Here is an 18,031-nt window from a genome sequence, read left to right as displayed (position 1 = left end):
GAACCAATCCTGTGTAAGAACCAGTGAGGCAGTAGAAAGAAATGTGAGAAATAGTAGAGAATAAGTAAGAAAAGGGAAGTTGGGGTGGGGTGCATATTCAGGCCTAGCTGCTCCTCTTGTACCACGTGATGCCTTCAGGCTGCTGCTTTCATCAGCTTTTGGATAGATGTTAAGGGTGATTACAGGCTAGTCCAAGTGCAGTGCTATTTACAACTAACTGATCACAGCTACTTACAGATTTATTTGTTGTTCTACACTCCCATTGCTTCACTTGACTTAGCCTTAAAAAAAAAAAAAATGTGGCCAGGCGCGGTGGCTCACTCCTGTAATCCCAGCACTTTGGGAGGCTGAAGCGGGTGGATCACCTGATATCAGGAGTTCAAGACTAGCCTGGCCAACATGGTGAAACCTCATCTCTACTAAAAAAAAAAATACAAAAATGACCTGAGTGTGGTGACGCATGCCTGTCATCCCCGCTGCTCGGGAGGCTGACTCGGGAGGCTGAGGCAGGAGAATCGCTTGAACTCGGGAGGCAGAGGTTGTAGTAAGCCGAGATTGTGCCACTGCACTCCAGCCTGGGTGACACCACGAGACTCTGTCTCCAGGAAAAAATAAAAATAAAAAAAAAGGTGGTCACAGATGGGGTTAATCGCCACTTTTGGATAGCTGTTTGTATAAAACTGTTTCTTTGCAGAGGTTCTGTCCAGAAGCAGATTCTAAAACCATGTTACAGTGCCTGAAGCAAAATAAAAACAGTGAACTGATGGATCCCAAGTGCAAACAGATGATAACAAAGCGCCAGATCACCCAGAACACAGGTAAGACTCGGCTTGGCCCTCCGGGCCCCGTGGAGCATCTGGAATTCAGTGGCCGCAGAGTGATCCAGTCAAACTCCCAGGGCTTTGTTGCCTGGGGATTTTAAGGGAGGAGTCTGTAAGCAGGAGGACTTCCACCTTTGAGGAGCATCCAGAAAAAAGGAGGGAGAGTCAGGGGAGAGAGGAGGCCACAAGAACCAGAAAACTGCCCTTGAAGAACGTTTAGAAGGAATCAGGGCCGGCATTCCTTGGAAAGAAAAATCTAGAACTTCAGTAAAACTTCATGAGTGTGCCAGGAGAATGTACGGGTAATCTGGTTTGGAACAGAGACATTTCAGCTCTGGGTTGGAAGACCTCGTAACTTAATGGTCACAGTGAGTTGGATATTGTATTTCTTTCTCAGTGTTCTCAAAAATATCTGTTATGGGGAAGGTTGCTGATGTCCCCTTGATTTTTCTGAGGACTCCTTAGAATATTGGAGTCCCCACAAAACCCCGCAGAGTAGAAAGATTCCTGAGGACCTCCAGAAGTACTCGTTAACTAAGTCATATTGCTGATTAGAAACCGGGTAGTGAGAGCTCAGTGAATGTTTATTGAATAGACAAATCCATGGTTGTAGTCATGATCCTTGATATAATATGCTCCCTTTAGGAAGGTGGATATCTTAAAATGTGTGAATCAGGTGGAATGTTTTGTCACATGCTCACTGCTTTCTGCTGTAGATTACCGCTTAAACCCCATGCTAAGAAAAGCCTGTAAAGCTGACATTCCTAAATTCTGTCACGGTATCCTGACTAAGGCCAAGGATGATTCAGAATTAGAAGGACAAGTCATCTCTTGCCTCAAGCTGAGATATGCTGACCAGGTAAACGGGCCTGGGCTCTCCACAAAGGTGTATTTATGGAGCCTCTGGGAATTTTCTCTTTTGAAATCCCTAGCTTGCTCCCCTTTTCCCAAGACCGTTTTCATATCTTCCTGAACCTGGGGGGCTAAGGGGCCAGATCAAAAGCAGGCGTTTTGTTTTTTCTTGTTCTTTTTGTTTTTTTGTTTTTTTGTTTTTCATGTCCTACAAAAGCTTCGTTTTCTGATCAGCCCATGTATCCTCCCTTTGTCACATGCAGCGCCTGTCTTCAGACTGCGAAGACCAGATCCGAATCATTATCCAGGAGTCGGCCCTGGACTACCGCCTGGATCCTCAGCTCCAGCTGCACTGCTCAGACGAGGTGGGATTTGCGTGCAAAACTGGTTACGCGCAGAGCTGCTCAGAGAAGTTTCCATTGGAGAAAAGTTGTTTACTTTCCCTTCAGTTGTGAATGATCTGGTGAATTGAAGGTCATCTTCTGGGCTCTCCATGTTCTGCGTTCCTGTTCTCTATAACACTGAATTCAACTTGGCGTTAGTCCTGACACTCTAAAGCATTGTTCCATATTTCTCTATTGAACAAGGGTGTTCTTTCATTATAGCTCTCTGTGTCAATTTGTTCTTCTCTTCTCCTTATTGTTTATGGTAAACCCAAGACTTGCCAGAAAGATAAAAGTACTTCCAGCTGGACACGGTGGCTCACGCCTGTAATCCCAGCACTTTGGGAGGCCAAGGAGGGTGGATCACCTGAGGTCAGGAGTTCACGACCAGCCTGGCTAACATGGCAAAACCCTATCTCTACTGAAAATACAAAAAATTAGCCAGGTGTGGTGGCGCGCACCTGTAATCCCAGCTACTCAGGAGGCTGAGGCAGGAGAATCGCCTGAACCCGGGAGACGGAGGTTGCAGTGAGTTGAGATCGTGCCACTGCACCCCAACCTGGGCGACAGAGCAAGACTCTTGTCTCAAAAAAAAAAAAAAAAAAAAGGCCAGGCGCGGTGGCTCACACCTGTAATCCCAACACTTCAGGAGGCCAAGGCAGGCGGATCATGAGGTCAGGAGATTGAAACCATCCTGGCTAACATGGTGAAACCCTGTCTCTACTAAAAAAAAAAAAAAAAAAATTAGCCGGGTGTGGTGGTACACGCCTGTAGTCCCAGCTACCCGGGAGGCTGAGACAGGAGAATGGCATGAACCCAGGAGGAGGAGCTTGCAGTGAGCCAAGATAGCACCCCTGCACTCCAGCCTGGGTGACAGAGTGAGATTCTGTCTCCAAAAAAAGAAAAAAAGTAGTTCTATAATGGCTTTAAGAAAGTGCCCATCTTTGGAAATTATTGGACTTCTTAGCTAGAAAAGGCCTTGTAGAGAGCCCTGTTCAACATATTTCAGGAGCTCATAGCAAAAGCCATTACAAAAAAGCTCACTTATAAAACTGTCCAAAGAAAGTTAATGTTTCTGTCTTTGCTGTGGGCTATGTTTCTCAACTCCTGTGTATGTGTGCGTGTATGTGCAGGTGCGCACGTGTGCACACTTTCAAGTTGTGAGTCTGGTTTGAACCCGAACCTATGTGAATGTCAAGCATTTGCTTTTTGTATTTTATTTGGTTATATATAACCTTGCTCCTGTGGAATCAAGTAGCAGCCTTCTTTTTGACAAGTCCTGAGATCTGACTCAAGTCTCAGTGTTGACAGTGTAAAGATACTACATTTATTGATTTTCTACTCTGTGTACCAGTCCTTGTGAAGAATGAAGCCTGGCATCTAATACAGGAGGAGGGGCATGAAACCCACCAGGAAGCTGTTTGAGATGAGCCCTGGCACAGGTGTGGGAGGATCATCAAACTGACATGTTTAGAGACCAAGGGTTCTAGTGATAGCAGTGCTACTGCCCCGGCTTGTAAAACAGCAATAGGCCAGTGAAGAGGTGGCACAGATCCTTCCGTGTCCAGAGCTGATCGGAATCCCTAGACTCATCTGCTTTTGAAACTGTCGGTAAGGGCCGGGTGCGGTGGCTCACACCTGTAATCCCAGTACTTTGGGAGGCCAAGGCAGGAGGATCACCTGAGGTCAGGAGTTTGAGACCAGCCTGGCCAACATGGCGAAACCCCATCTCTACTAAAAATATAAAAATCAGGCCAGGTGCGATGGCTCATGCCCTGTAATCCCAGCCTTTTGGGAAGCCGAGGCAGGCGATCATCTGAAGTCAAGAGTTTGCGACTAGCCTGACCAACATAGAGAAACTCTGTCTCCACTAAAAGTACAAAATTAGCTCGGCGTGGTAGCACATACCTGTAATTCCAGCCACTCAGGAAGCTGAGGCAGGAGATTTGCTTGAACACGAGAGGCAGAGGTTGTGGTGAGCCGAGATTGTGCATTGTACTTCAGCCTGGGCAACAAGAGCAACACTCCGTCTCAAAAAAAAAAAAAAAAAAGAAAAGAAAAATCAGCCAAGCATGGTGGCAGGTGCCTGTAGTCCCAGCTACTCAGGAGGCTGAGGCAGGAGAATCACTTGAACCTGGGAGGCAGAGGTTGCAGTGAGCCGAGATTGCACCACTGCATTCCAGCCTGGGCGGCAGAGCTTGACTGTCTCAAAAAACAAAAAAAAAAAAAAGAAGAAACTGTCGGTTCCTTTCTGTGCTCAGTGGGGTGGCTTTGTTTTTTTTGTCTCCTGAACAGATCTCCAGTCTTTGTGCTGAAGAAGCAGCAGCCCAAGAGCAGACAGGTCAGGTGGAAGAGTGCCTCAAAGTCAACCTGCTCAAGATCAAAACAGAATTGTGTAAAAAGGTAAACACCGTCACCTTGTTTTCCTCACTTCATTTTCTTTTTTTTTTCCCTCTTCCTTTTAATGCTGTCATCTGCCTACCTTGGTAATAAAACCAAAAATCTAAACCTTCTGCCCAGCACTCTTTTCTTGGTGTTCCTTCTTACCAAACTTTCATTTGGTCTTGACCGCTCATCTCCTACAATGTGAATATTCTTTTCACATGTACTGATTACATGAATATGTCTCATCCCCATGACTAGATCGTTGTTTAAAGACACTGTGAGTGTACTACCAAACCTAAATGCCAGTAGCAATATATCAATCAGTAAATGTTCCACATTCATAGAAATCAGTGAAACTAAAACTAGTTCATTTCAGAAATGTTATGTGAAAACATTTGTCAGCCAGGCGTGGTGGCTCACGCCTGTGATCCCAGCACTTTGGGAGGCCAAGGCAGCTGGATCACGAGGTCAAGAGATCGAGACCATCCTGACCAACATGGTGAAATCCCGTCTTTACTAAAAATACAAAAATTAGCTGGGCATGGTGGCGCACGCCTGTAGTCCCAGCTACTCGGGAGGCTGAGGCAGGAGAATCACTTGAACCCAGGAGGCAGAGGTTACAGTGAGCTGAGATCACACCACTTCACTCCAGCCTGGTGACAGAGTGAGACTCCATCTCAAAAAAAAATCTTTTTTTGTCAAAATATCACTAAGCATACATTACCTTGCAAAATTGAAAATGAAATAATATACTTGATCTTTTTTAAAAAAGTAACTTTTTTCTTTTTTTTGAGATGGAGTCTCGCTCTGTTGCCCAGGCTGGAGTGTAGTGGTGCCATCTCGGCTCACTGCAAGCTCCACCTCCCGGGTTCATGCCATTCTCCTGCCTCAGCCTCCCAAGTAGTTGGGATTAGGCGCCCACCACCCCGTCTAATTTTTTTGTATTTTTCGTAGAGACGGGATTTCACTGTGTTAGCCAGGATGGTCTCGATCTCCTAACCTCGTGATCCACCTACCTTGGCCTACCAAAGTGCTGGGATTACAGGCGTGAGCCACCACGTCTGGCCAAAATTAACCTTTTAAAAAAAGAGTTTCATTGCTGTCATTATGGAATCATTGAGAATATTGTGTGCAAATTTTTCATCTGTTAAAAATGTTCCTGATTCCACATTTCTGAGGAATGGTGGGAGTGGTCGAAAGCTAGATCCGTATATTTTCCTTTGCCTCCTTTATCATCACATGATCCCATGTAACTTTGGGGCGGATTTTAGAATATTGTTTGGCCTTTGGTTTTTGGTTTTGATTTTTCTCACTATTGTTTTATAGGAACTAGAGTCTTGTGTGGAGCATACTAACTTTTATTTATGGAAACATTTCTGGCCTATCTTTACCTCCCAACGTTCCATTATGTATAAATGGAGAATCTGCAGAGTTGATTTCAGTTCCATCGTGTTGATACTCCTCTCATTCAGGACATCTGTAAACACAAATAAGAATTGCTCTTGTAGTAGATGTTATGCCCTGTCCATTCTGTTTTTTTTTTTTCTGAGGACAACGGTAAAGTAGAACATTTTTAAACAAATATGCCTTTATCTAATTGGAATGTTTTTGTTTTTGTTTTTGTTTTTGTTTGAGATAGGGTCTCACTCTGTCTCCCAGGATGGAGTGCAGTGGTACAGTCATAGCTCACTAAACCTCAAACTGGGCTCAAGTGATCCTGCCACCTCAACCTCCCACGTGGCTAGGACTGCAGGGCACACGATTATGCCCAGCTAATTTTTTTTTTTAGTTTTCTATAGAGATGGGTGTCTTGCTGTGTTACCCACACAGGTCTCAAACTCCTACCTTGGCCTCCCAGAGTGCTGGGGTTATAGGCATGAGCCACCACCCCAGTCCTGATTGAGAATTTTAATATAGCATATTACTCTGATTTTAAGATTTCACGTTTTTATATTTCTTAAAAAGTAACACAGTGATTGTATCACACCAATAAAAATATTAACATTTAGGTACTTTAAAATGATATGACATGACATATGGGAATGCCAAAAACCCAAATCTGATCTTATAGTCACTTACAGTCCCCTGCTTTTTTTAAACACACAGTTTTGTATCTCTGAAAGGTAGTTATTCATCTGCATTCTGTACATCATCACCACCTTGCAACCTATCCCAAAGTGGTCTCTGTTGTTAGCCCTCAACTTTCCCCCCTTGTTTATTTGTATATGAAGTATTTACAGACAACAGATCTGATGCATTTCCCCTACAAAAGCTCTGTCCGCAATGACCCTCCTTTTCCAGGAAGTTTTAAACATGCTGAAGGAAAGCAAAGCAGACATCTTTGTTGACCCGGTACTTCATACTGCTTGCGCCCTGGACATTAAACACCACTGTGCAGCCATCACCCCTGGCCGTGGGCGTCGTAAGTCTGTGTTCACTCTGATCCTGTCTGAACTCTCTTGGGAAGAGCAAAGATTCCCTATTAGACATCAGTTGCAGCTACTGTGGTCTGTAGTTGTAGCCCAGTCCTAGACAACATTCCCTGGGGACCTGGGTGATGCCAAAACTAGGCCTTTATGCCATCATGAATTTAGGAATAAGCCTGCAAGTTTGAACTGACCTCGTCATGAGCAGAGCTAAAGATGTGATGAACAGGGAGAGTTGAGGTATTTGTGAGGGAAGCAGAAGTTAAAGTCATCATCATGGTCTTTTTCCCAGTGCCCAAACTAAAAGACAGCTTCATACACTGCCCCAGTGGCCACAGTGAACTCAGTAGACAGGTTCTATGTGAGGACGGAGCCAAGGCAGGTGTGAAAGTTCTTTCTGAGCCACATATGCCCAATGAAATGAATAGAAGTTATTTGTTTTTATTTTTATTTATTTTTTTGAGACAGAGTCTCACTCTGTCGCCCAGGCTGGAGTGTGGTGGCATGATCTCGGCTCACTGCAACCTCCGCCTCCTGGGTTCAAGTTATTTTCCCACCTTAACCTCCTGAGTAGCTGAGACTACAGGCACCCACCACTATGCCTGGCTCATTTTTGTATTTTTTTAGTAGAGACAGGGTTTTGCCATATTAGCCAGGCTGGTCTCAAACTCCTGACTTCTTTTTTTTTTTTTTTTTTTGTTGAGACAGAGTCTCGCTTTGTCACCCAGACTGGAGTGCAGTGGCCGGATCTCAGCTCACTGCAAGCTCCGCCTCCCGGGTTCACGCCATTCTCCTGCCTCAGCCTCCCGAGTAGCTGGGACTACAGGCGCCCGCCACCTCGCCTGGCTAGGTTTTTGTATTTTTTAGTAGAGACGGGGTTTCACCCTGTTAGCCAGGATGGTCTCGATCTCCTGACCTTGTGATCCGCCCGTCTCGGCCTCCCAAAGTGCTGGGATTACAGGCTTGAGCCACCGCGCCCGGCCTTCAAACTCCTGACTTCAAATGATCCACCCACCTTGGCCTCCCAAAGTGCTGGGATTACAGGCATGAGCCACTATGCCCAGCCTGTTTTCGTTTTAATTTTTTGAAACAAGGCCTTACTATATTGTAGTCTCAAACTCCTGGGCTCAAGGGATCCTCCTGCCTCAGCTTCCTAAGTATCTGGGATTACAGGTGTTTGCCACCACACCTGGCTCTAAAAATAAGGAGGTTTTAAGAGAGGCTTTGGACGCCAACCCTGGAGGTTACTTATCGTTTCTCTCCATTGTTGGATCCTGGGTCAAATTTCCTAGTATGTATTTAACTTTGTTGAGCCTACAGATCTGAATTCTCTGGTGGTTGTGTACCCTTTTCCCCATCTTTACAGAAATGTCTCTATTCTGTACAGTTTCAGGTTCTTCTTCTTATTCGTTTCCTCCCACAGAAATGTCCTGTCTCATGGAAGCACTGGAGGATAAGCGGGTGAGGTTACAACCCGAGTGCAAAAAGCGCCTCAATGACCGGATTGAAATGTGGAGTTATGCAGCAAAGGTAATGACCAAGAGAATCTCCTTTTTTAAAAAAATAAAAAAATATGGAGCACTTCATCAATTTGCATGTCATCCTTGAGCAAAGGCCATGCTGCTCTCCTCGCTGTGGTTGTCCAGTCTCAGATATTGCACTGGTCTTGTCCTTATTGTGAGGCTAGCAATAAGTGTGTTTGAAAACTTGGTCAGTGTACTTTTAAAATTCCTTGGCTGTCCATGAGCCTGGAGCCATCTCCCTGTACATCAGACTGTCTGCATGGCTTTGCCAAGGTCACTCCTTTCTCAGTTCGCCCACTGTTCACTTCTGAAAAGTGAGTCACCCAAAGAGAAAAGAGATGTCACGCCCATGGCAAAAGAAGGAAATCCAGCCTTGCCTATCTTGAAGCTTGTTTTTATCATTTTACAGTCTTCAGGAGAAAAATACATATGTGAGGCCAGTACTCATCTGGTCTGGAACATGGAGAAGAAGGGGATGAAGAGGGACTGTAGGACACTCATGAATGTGTATGATATCCAGGGAGACTTGGGCTAGGGGAAATTTTTCCTACAGAGGTTCAGCCTCAGTGAGAAGAATAACAGTTCTTCTCGTGTATACATTGCTTTTTAGTTTATATAACATTTTGGTGGACATATTGCCTCATATGAACCTTGAAACCCTGTGAGGTGAGTAGAATGACTGTTTCCTCACTTTACGTTGAAGGAAACTGACTTCAGAGGTCATGACTTGCCCAGAGTCCCTCTGGTTTTTAGATTCATGCTTTTGTATCAACTCATATTGGGATAGACGTTTGTAGTGGCCTAAGATCAAGATAGTAATCCCAGGACCACCCCTCCTTCCTGACCAATTTTATCACCGGTGTACTTCCAAGTCAAGGATAACAAGGCGAGAGGAACAATCAGAAAGTCTTCATCGCTCGACAGCAGGAAGGTACAAGGGAGGGCCCCTGTCTGTCACAGTAGTCAACACTCTCCTCACCCTTCTCCCAAGGGAAGAAAGTTGCCTTTGAAGCCGGTGGCTCAGGGAAGCGGCAGCAGGAGATGCTGCATTACTTCATTCTCCCTCATTGTATCCACTCCTTTGAGCTGTGTATTACTGCTTCAGAGTGACTCAGAGTAATTCACGGCTTGTTTTGTGTTGGCAACTATTGGAGCTCAAATCTCATTCATCTCACGCCTCCCTACTCTGTTCTGTGTACATGATATGAGCATAGAAATAGCCCAGACGCCTCTGAGCCACACTATCTCAGCAGCCGGGCTAGGATGCAAAAGAATGGGCACATGTGCAGCTGGGGACCCTTTCAGTCCGATTCTGCCATAGCAGGCTACCACTGAGGTCCGTTAGGGAAAGCATTGGAAAACTGAGGGTGAAAACTAGCCGACATTAAATTATAAATGTCCACAAGTGGAGGATGGTTAAATATACTCTGTCAGTATAAGTCTTGTTTGCAGTGCAGTGGTGCGAACATGGCTCACTGCAGCCTCGAACTCCTGGGCTCAAGTGATCGTCCTTGAATAGCTGGGACCACAGGTGCGTGCCACCACACCCAGCTAATTTTATCTTTTTTGTGGAGACAAGGTCTTGGCTATATTGTCTAGGCTGGTCTCGGCCTGCACATTGTTTTTGATGTGGGAAATGCTTATGATATAATGGTGAATGAAAAAAGTCAAAATACAGGCTGGGTCAGTGGCTCACACCTATAATCCCAGCACCTTGGGAGACTGAGGCAGGAGGATCACTTGAGCCCAGGATTTCGAGACCAGCTTGGGCAACATAGGGAGTCCCCATTTCTACCAAAAAAAAAAACAAACTTTTTTTTTTTTTTTGAGATGGTTTCTCGCCCTGTTGCCCAGGCTGGAGTCCAGTAGTGCAGTCTCGGCTCACTGCAACCTCTACCTCCCAGGTTCAAGTGACTCTCCTGCCTCAGCCTCCCCAGTAGCTGGGATTGCAGGCGAGCGCCACCATGCCCAGCTAATTTTTGTGTTTTTAGTAGAGACAGGGTTTCACCATGTTGGCCAGGCTGGTCTCAAACTCCTGACTTCGTGGTCCACCATCTCGGCCTCCCAAAGTGCTGGGATTACAGGTATAAGCCACCACACCTGGCCGAGAAAAATTTTTTAATTAGCCAGGCATGGTAGTGCACTTGAAGTCTCAGCTACTCAGGAGGCTGAGGTAGGAGGATCCCTTGAGCCCAAGAGTTTGAGTCTGTAGTGAGCTGTGATCACACCGCTGTGCGCCCACCTGGGCAATAGAGCGAGACCCCAACTCAGTGAAAAAAAAAGCCAAAATATAGAATTTACAAATAATATAGAATTTACAAGACCAGGCACGGTGGCTCACGCCAGCACTTTGGGAGGCCAAGGCGGGCGGATCACAAGGTCAGGAGTTCGAGACCAGCCTGCCCAACATAGTGAAACCCCACCCCCGTCTCTACTAAAAGTACCAAAAAAATTAGTTGTGCATGGTGGTGTGCGCCTGTAGTCCCAGCTACTCGTGTGGGTGAAGGAGGAGAATCGCTTAAACCCGGGAGGCGGAGGTTGTTGTGAACTGACACTGTGCCACTGCACAATGCCTGGGTAACAGAATGAGACTCCATCTCAAAAAAAAAAAAAAAATAGAATTTACAAAATATAGAATGTACAAAACAGTCTCAACTTTTCTCTTTATTTTTTAAAGAAAGGGAGCAAATGCAGTTAAAGAGCATAAATCAAAAGATAGAAGAACTCGTGGCCTTGTAGAAGTCATTTAACAGGCCAGGCGCGGTGGCTCACGCCTGTAATCCCAGCACTTTGGGAGGCTGAGGCCAGGCGGATCACAAGGTCAGGAGTTCGAGACCATCCTCGCTAACACGGTGAAACCCCGTCACTACTAAAACTACAAAAAAAGTTAGCCAGGCGTGGTGGTGGGCACCTGTAGTCCCAGCTACTCCAGAGGCTGAGGCGGGAGAATGGCATGAACCCGGGAGGTGGAGCTTGCAGTGAGCCGAGATGGCGCCACTGCACTCTGGCCTGGGCAACAGAGCGAGACTCCGTCTCAAAAAAAAAAAAAAAAAGTCATTTAACCATGCTCACCCCCGGGCACTGACTCTCCATCCAGAGTATGGGAGTGGTGAAATCTGCCTGCTAGGCTTGGTGTGAGGACTAAATGAGCGAGGGCAGGGGGAGCCCGGCACATCTTCAGTGTTGTGACGTTAGTGGTGATCACTGTGATGGAATCGTGGGTGACTGCACCACTTTGTCTCTTTCTGTAGTTCTAATTTTGTGCAGTAGACGTGTGTAGTTTTATGATCAGGAAAAAGAGTTATAGCTCTGTGTTGATTTTTCTTGTCTCCTGCCCTCCCTCTCCAAAAGAAAAGACATAAATTAAACTAGGAACTGAGAGGGATAAGTTAGACCTAGCACTGCCACCAGCCCAGTGCTCTCTCAGAGAATCACGTTGCCCTGTGTCATTCTAGGTGGCCCCAGCAGATGGCTTCTCTGATCTTGCCATGCAAGTAATGACATCTCCATCTAAGAACTACATTCTCTCTGTGATCAGTGGGAGCATCTGTATATTGTTCCTGATTGGTCTGATGTGTGGACGGATCACCAAGCGAGTGACACGAGAGCTCAAGGACAGGTAGAGCCACCTTGACCACCAAAGGAACTACCTATCCAGTGCCCAGTTTGTACAGCCCTCTTGTATAGCATCCCCACTCACCTCACTCAGAGGTGACACCAACCCCGTGTTAGAGCATCAGCAGGTGTCCACTGCGTTGTCCCGTCCAGCCTCCACTCATGTCCATGGTGTCCTCCTCCTCCTCACTGTTCGTGCAGCAGCAGCAGCTGGCCGCTGGGGTTACTGCCTTCGTTGGCAAACTTGGGTTTACCTGCCTGTAGACAAGTCTCTCTCATACCAACAGAACTTCCGGTACTTCCAGAACCAACTCACCTGACCTGCAACTCAAAGGCTTTTTTTAAGAAAACCACCAAAAAAAAAAAATTTTTTTTAAAGAAAAAAATGTATATAGTAACGCATCTCCTCCAGGCTTGATTTGGGCAATGGGGTTCTTTCTTTCCTATGACTGTAAAACAAAGACAGGACTTGGAGGGGAAGCACACCAGCCAGTGTGCCATGACTGAGGTGTCTCGTTCATCTCTCAGAAGCAGCTTGGGGCCTCGCCAGGGCCATGGTCTTCACCGAGGAGTGGGTGGGCAGCCGTTCCCCAGGCTGTGTGGGGTCCTGCTTTCTTCTGCTGAGACAGTGACGCTTTGCAGTTTCTACCCTAATCAGCCACTGCTGGTCACAGCCCCACGGCCATGGGTATTTCTGTGGTCTCCTCACTTCGTTGAAGGAAAGCATGAGCCTCCCTAGACCAAGGGCAGCTGGGGAGGGGAAGGGACCGGAAGTTTGTGAAGTTGAACAATCCATCCATCTGCACTGAGAGGCTGGATCCCAAGTCCCAGGGCAGCAGGATCCCAGGAACCTTCCTCCTCCAGGGCAGCACAGGACTCAGCCGTGTCTGGACCGGCCCTGCTGAGGCTGCAGTCACTCCAGAAGCTCTGCGCTTCATCGGGAGGCGGGACTGTGGTGGGAGGGGTCCTTAAAGATGGGTGTGGGGAGCAGCGGGGCAGGAAGTGGGAGCCAGGGGTTTGACTCACTCTGCTTTATTTTTCAGGCTACAATACAGGTCAGAGACAATGGCTTATAAAGGTTTAGTGTGGTCTCAGGATGTGACAGGCAGTCCAGCCTGACCTTTCTGCACACTCCAGACAAACTTCCCAGACAAGCTCCTTTGTGCCTCCACGTGGAGAGGGTGTGGAAAGTTATCACATTAAAAGATGGAGGATTTGCTCTGTTTTTTTTTCTTTTTGTCCGTTTGCTGCGTGTACCCACTCTGGTAGGCATTGGCTAAATGTTGTATTTTGGTGACTCATCAGCCTTTGCAGAATATGGGCTTTATAGAAGCAATATTCTTGGCCATCCCACCTCATTCCTCCAGTGTGGAGATGCCAAGTCTGGGGTGTGAAAGGGAGGGGTCTGGACATCATGGTTCAGCCTGGCTGTCCTTTGGTTTAGTTTGGGGCATGAGATCACAGTGGCTGCACAAGAGAGCTGTGTGTACAGTAGGAGATATATTTATATAATATATATTTTATTAACCTGTTAGATGTCCACAAAGTATTATAAATCACGTGCCTAAAACTGTCCATGTAGACCAAGGCCCGCCCCCGGCGCCCCCCACTCCTGCCTCTGCTCTGCACGGTCCACGCACGCTGCAGGACCAGAGCGACACTCATCTTCCCTGAAGGGTGTTCAGTACAAGGCGTGTCAGTTTGTGGATCAGTTGATCCAAGTTACTCCTTGTCTAATCTGACTGACATATATTTGAATACTGTGGTTTTCTTTCTTTTTTTCTATTTTGCTGCCCTTCCTGGAGGCAGTGGGTTCCAGAAGCCAACTGATTGTCCCCCTGCCAAGTCACCAAGGGAAGCTGCTAAGCTGCTTAGTCCCTTCGGTCCTGCTTGTAGGGTCTTCCTGATTGTCCACAGCTGTCTGGGATGCTTCAGTCTCCTAAAACTGGAAACTCAGGGTGCGAGCAGCACACACTGCCTCCCGCCACTACCAGCCAGACTGAGTGGCCCGAGAGTCTCTGCAGGTGCCCTGGGGGCTGGGGACCACTGAGGCTTAATATCAAGAACCAGGAATGTCATGTACATGCAGGTGCCTACGGACGTGTCTGGTGTGGTTTGCAGGTAGGATGGATGTTCACTATTTGACCGGGTGGGGTATCCTTCCTCTCTGCAGTCTCCTTCCCAGTATGCGGAAACACCCTTAAAGTTCTAATTGTCTTGATATTTCTGTTCTTTCTGAATTGAGAGAAAATCCCATTCATCGTCTGCAGATTTGGAAGTTTAATGAGGAATTTTGTTCTTGAAACATCTGTCATCTTTTTTTTTTTTTTTTTTTTTTTTTTTTTAAGATGCAGTATTGTTCTGTTGCCCAGGCTGCAGTGCAGTGGCGTGATCTCAGGTCACTGCAGTCTCCACCTCCTGGGTTCAAGCAATTCTCTGCCTCAGCCTTCTGAGTAGCTGGTTTTCCAGGCCACCGCCATCATGCCTGGCTAATTTTTGTATTTTTAGTAGAGACAGGTTTCACCATCTTGGCCAGGCTGGTCTTGAACTCCTGACCTCATGATCCACCCGCCTCAGCCTCCCAAAGTGCTGGGATTACAGGTGTGAGCCACCATGCCCAGCCGAAACATTTGTCATCATTATAAATGGTCAGAATAGAAAAGATAGCTCTGCCAGTATCTTCAATTGCTTATTACAAGAATTTCTTTCATCATCCTAGTTGGAGCATTTTCCAGTGACTGGCTCTTGAGAGCCCCAGGCAGGGCCCTGAGCAAGTTTTTCTAAGTTCCACGGCCAGCGAAGTCTGCACTGGCCGTACTCATTAAGTCCCTCATTTGACAAAACAAAACAGGGCCTGGGACACCCCGGTCCCTGGCCTCATAGGTCAATCAGCTGGCTGAGAAGTGGTCAAGAAGAGTAACAGTGACCCTTCTGTGGATGCGAGCGGATGATGGACTCTGGCCTGTGTCTATTCTCCTGATGTGTAGCCCACCAACAGTAATAGAAGTAGAGAGTAGGGAGTTTTGCCAAGGGTAAGGCTTCAGGTACTTGCTAACAGTTACAGCAACTGGGTCACTGTCATCTGGACTTACCAGTTCATGCCAGTGTCTCTGTGACTCTTATGCATAGTGTGCCCCACAGCCCTCTGAAGGCACCTGGAGCCCGGGCTGCCAGGCTGGAGGCTCTGGGGTACTGAAGGTGAGCTGTCTGGGCAAACTATTAAGAACAAGACAAACTGTTCCCAATGGAGCTTCTCCCACAGACGGGAGCTCTGTGAGGCCTTCACCTGGGTACCTGCTGGACTTCTGCTGCTGTTGCTGCTGTCCCTAGATGAGCCTGTTAGCAAGAAGTGCCGGCAGGGGAGCCATGCACTCCATAGGCTTGGGATCACCCCCGGGAAAGCGATCTTCCCCGGGCTACCAGCCCCAGTTCTGAGCCAGTGCATCCTTGGAAGCTAGGTGAATTCTAGGGTGGCTGGTGAGCCAGTATTGCGTGAGTAGGTATTGACTTGAACACACTGCAGGCCTTTGGCTGTCTCGTGCTGTCCTTACTCTTCTTGGGAACAGTGAGTCACTCAGCTGGCTGGGGTGGGGATGCATCCTGGTGAAGAGACAGCTTTCCCTGAAGATGCTACAGAAAGTTACGTCAAATTTCATTTGTTTCTGTTACCTGAGATCAACTAACAGAAGAATCCAGTGGTGAGGGTGTCTACATTCATGTTTTATGTTTTATCAAGGCAGATTGGAAAGGGAATTATGTGGCTGACTTCCCTTGGCCTTCCCAAGAGAAGATTCTCTTCTTATGTCAGTGTGGCTTCTGGAAGTGTCTCCTATCCTCTCAACCTCCAGGCCTGTGGTGCGACTTCTGCCCCAGAGTTCCTCCTACAGTGAGTCATCTGGGGAGAGGAGGTTGCTTCACTAAAAAGAGGCCTTCCCTTCCCATTTCCTCCCCTGCCACAGAACATACTCCAAGTCAGAACTTAATCTAAGGAGAAGGAAGCTGGACCAGGAACCTTGGAAGTCAACCAGCCCGGCCTGGCACAGTCAGCCTAAATTTTGGCCATAATGGCTTTTTTTTTTTTTTTTTTGAGACAGAGTCTCGCTCTGTCGCCAGGCTGGAGTGCTGTGGCACGATCTCAGCTCACTGAATCCTCCTACTCCCTGGTTCAAGCCATTTTCCTGCCTCAGCCTCCCCAGTAGCTGGGATTACAGGCATGCACCACCACGCCCAGCTAATTTTTGTATTTTTAGTTGAGACAGAGTTTTACCATGTTGGCCAGGATGGTCTCTATCTCCTGACCTCGTGGTCCGCCCACCTCGGCCTCCCAAAGTGCTGGGATTACAGGCGTGAGCCACCGTGCCCAGTTTGTTTTTTTTTTTTTTTTTTGAGACAGAGTTTCACTCTTGTTTCCCAGGCTAAAGTGCAGTGGCGCAATCTCGGCTCACTGCAACTTCTGCCTCCTAGGTTCAAGTGATTCTCCTGCCTCAGCCTCCCAAGTAGCTGGGATTGCAGGCACGCACCCCCATGCCCGGCTAATTTTTTTTCATTTTTAGTAGAGACGGGGTTTCACCATGTTGGCCACGCTGGTTTCGAACTCCTGACCACATGTGGTCACCCACCTTGGCCTCAATTATGTGCATTTTGGTATATTTACTTGTATTTCAATATCTTGCGAGTTTGAAAAACCTGAAAAATCAGAATCCTTCCTTTTAATTCTCACCATTTGGGCAGCACCTAAGTGGTTTTGTAAAATGCAGCATCTGGTGCTGTGGGACTCTCGGGCCTTGAGGGACACTTCCTTCCTCCACGCTCGCCTCCTCTCCGCTAGGCTTCGTTTCCCAGAGGGCCTGGGGCCGGGTCTGAGGTTCTTGCCTACTTTCCCTCCCATTGGTCTTTGGTTGCTCATCTCTCTATCTGCACCCCTTATTGGCCCTTCCTCCGCAGACTTCAGATAATAGACAAGTTATTAGCAAACCAGACTGAATCTTCAGGGTGAAGAGCTCCCCAAAGCCATCTGGTGAGATCCCCAGGGACTATTTGTCACCTGGATCACAAAGATGGGACTGTCTGCTCAGGCTGATGGTGACAGGATCCTGACTGGTGGTCCTCTCCCATTCCTTCTGCTCTACCATGACACATGTATAGGACACTGCTGTGTGCAGTGGAGAGATCTCCCTGGGCCAGGAGAAAGTTCAGACAGTGCCTCTAGATTGTGTTTTGCCTTCCCCAGTGTAGAGTTGACATCTGGACCGCAGAGCCCAGCAGGGCTTTCTGTCAGACATGCTAGGGTGGTGGACACGGGCCCTCCAGGTCCCCTGCAGTGTGCTGGCTGGAGGCCCCCGGAAAGCCAGCAGCAGGAGAGCTTCCTGGGCGGCTTCCCCCAGGACAGTGTTCCCAAGCCAGTCCAGCCGGAAAACAGACTGTACAGCAAATGCTGTGTAAGATCTTAGGCCTTTCACTTTTTTTGTTTTGTTTTGTTTTTGAAAGAAAGAAAGAAAAAAAGTACAATTAACAAGCCTCTTTTGTAAATGGGTTTCCTTTCTGTGTATAAAATCCTGGTGGTCCCTTGTTTTTACATGTTCATGCTGTGTAATTTTGAGATGTTACTGAGATATGTTCTGAACATAATGTGCATTTTTTTCTGTACAGATGAAATGGGAGAATTTAATAAAGAGTTTGCAGGTTTTTACTTGTTAAATCTTCTCTGTGGTGACTGGGAGGAACCTCAACCACCTCTCTGCTAGTGGGAGCAGTGGCCTTGAACTTGCCAACCGATGCTCACAAACCTTGCTGATCAGGTCTTTAGTTATTGACCAGTTAGGTCCAGCAGAGTGGGACTCAAGGAATGTTAGAGGACTGGGGACTTTGATGCCCTTGGTTTCTGTATGCTAGTGGCAGAGCTGGAAGTCACATCTGGGGTTTTCTGACTCTTGAGCCAGTGTGTCCACAATTATTCATTCTACTGAGGTGTTTAAGCCCACATCATGAGGCTCTGTCCTGGGGAGAGCAGAACCTGGCAGCTCTGT

General features: G+C 47.2%; 1 protein-coding gene across 1 annotated transcript in view; it reads left to right on the top strand.

Moving 5' to 3' along the window:
• GLG1 (golgi glycoprotein 1) overlaps window positions 1–17,703 on the top strand; it is a 159,253-nt gene extending 141,550 nt beyond the window's left edge. The window contains exons 20-27 of the mRNA XM_073015573.1: window positions 695–818; window positions 1,538–1,680; window positions 1,937–2,038; window positions 4,352–4,459; window positions 6,743–6,863; window positions 8,291–8,397; window positions 11,846–12,009; window positions 13,049–17,703. Coding sequence (XP_072871674.1) covers window positions 695–818; window positions 1,538–1,680; window positions 1,937–2,038; window positions 4,352–4,459; window positions 6,743–6,863; window positions 8,291–8,397; window positions 11,846–12,009; window positions 13,049–13,124 — 945 coding nt within the window. The 3' untranslated portion in view covers window positions 13,125–17,703. The remainder of the gene's footprint in view (window positions 1–694; window positions 819–1,537; window positions 1,681–1,936; window positions 2,039–4,351; window positions 4,460–6,742; window positions 6,864–8,290; window positions 8,398–11,845; window positions 12,010–13,048) is intronic.
• The last annotated feature ends 328 nt before the right edge of the window (window positions 17,704–18,031 follow it).

This window comes from Chlorocebus sabaeus, chromosome 5 (assembly GCF_047675955.1).
Source record: "Chlorocebus sabaeus isolate Y175 chromosome 5, mChlSab1.0.hap1, whole genome shotgun sequence".
In the NCBI taxonomy this organism is placed as follows: Eukaryota; Metazoa; Chordata; class Mammalia; order Primates; family Cercopithecidae; genus Chlorocebus; species Chlorocebus sabaeus.
The sequence above is the reverse complement of the archived record's forward strand: the minus strand, read 5'-3'. Positions and strand labels throughout refer to the sequence as shown.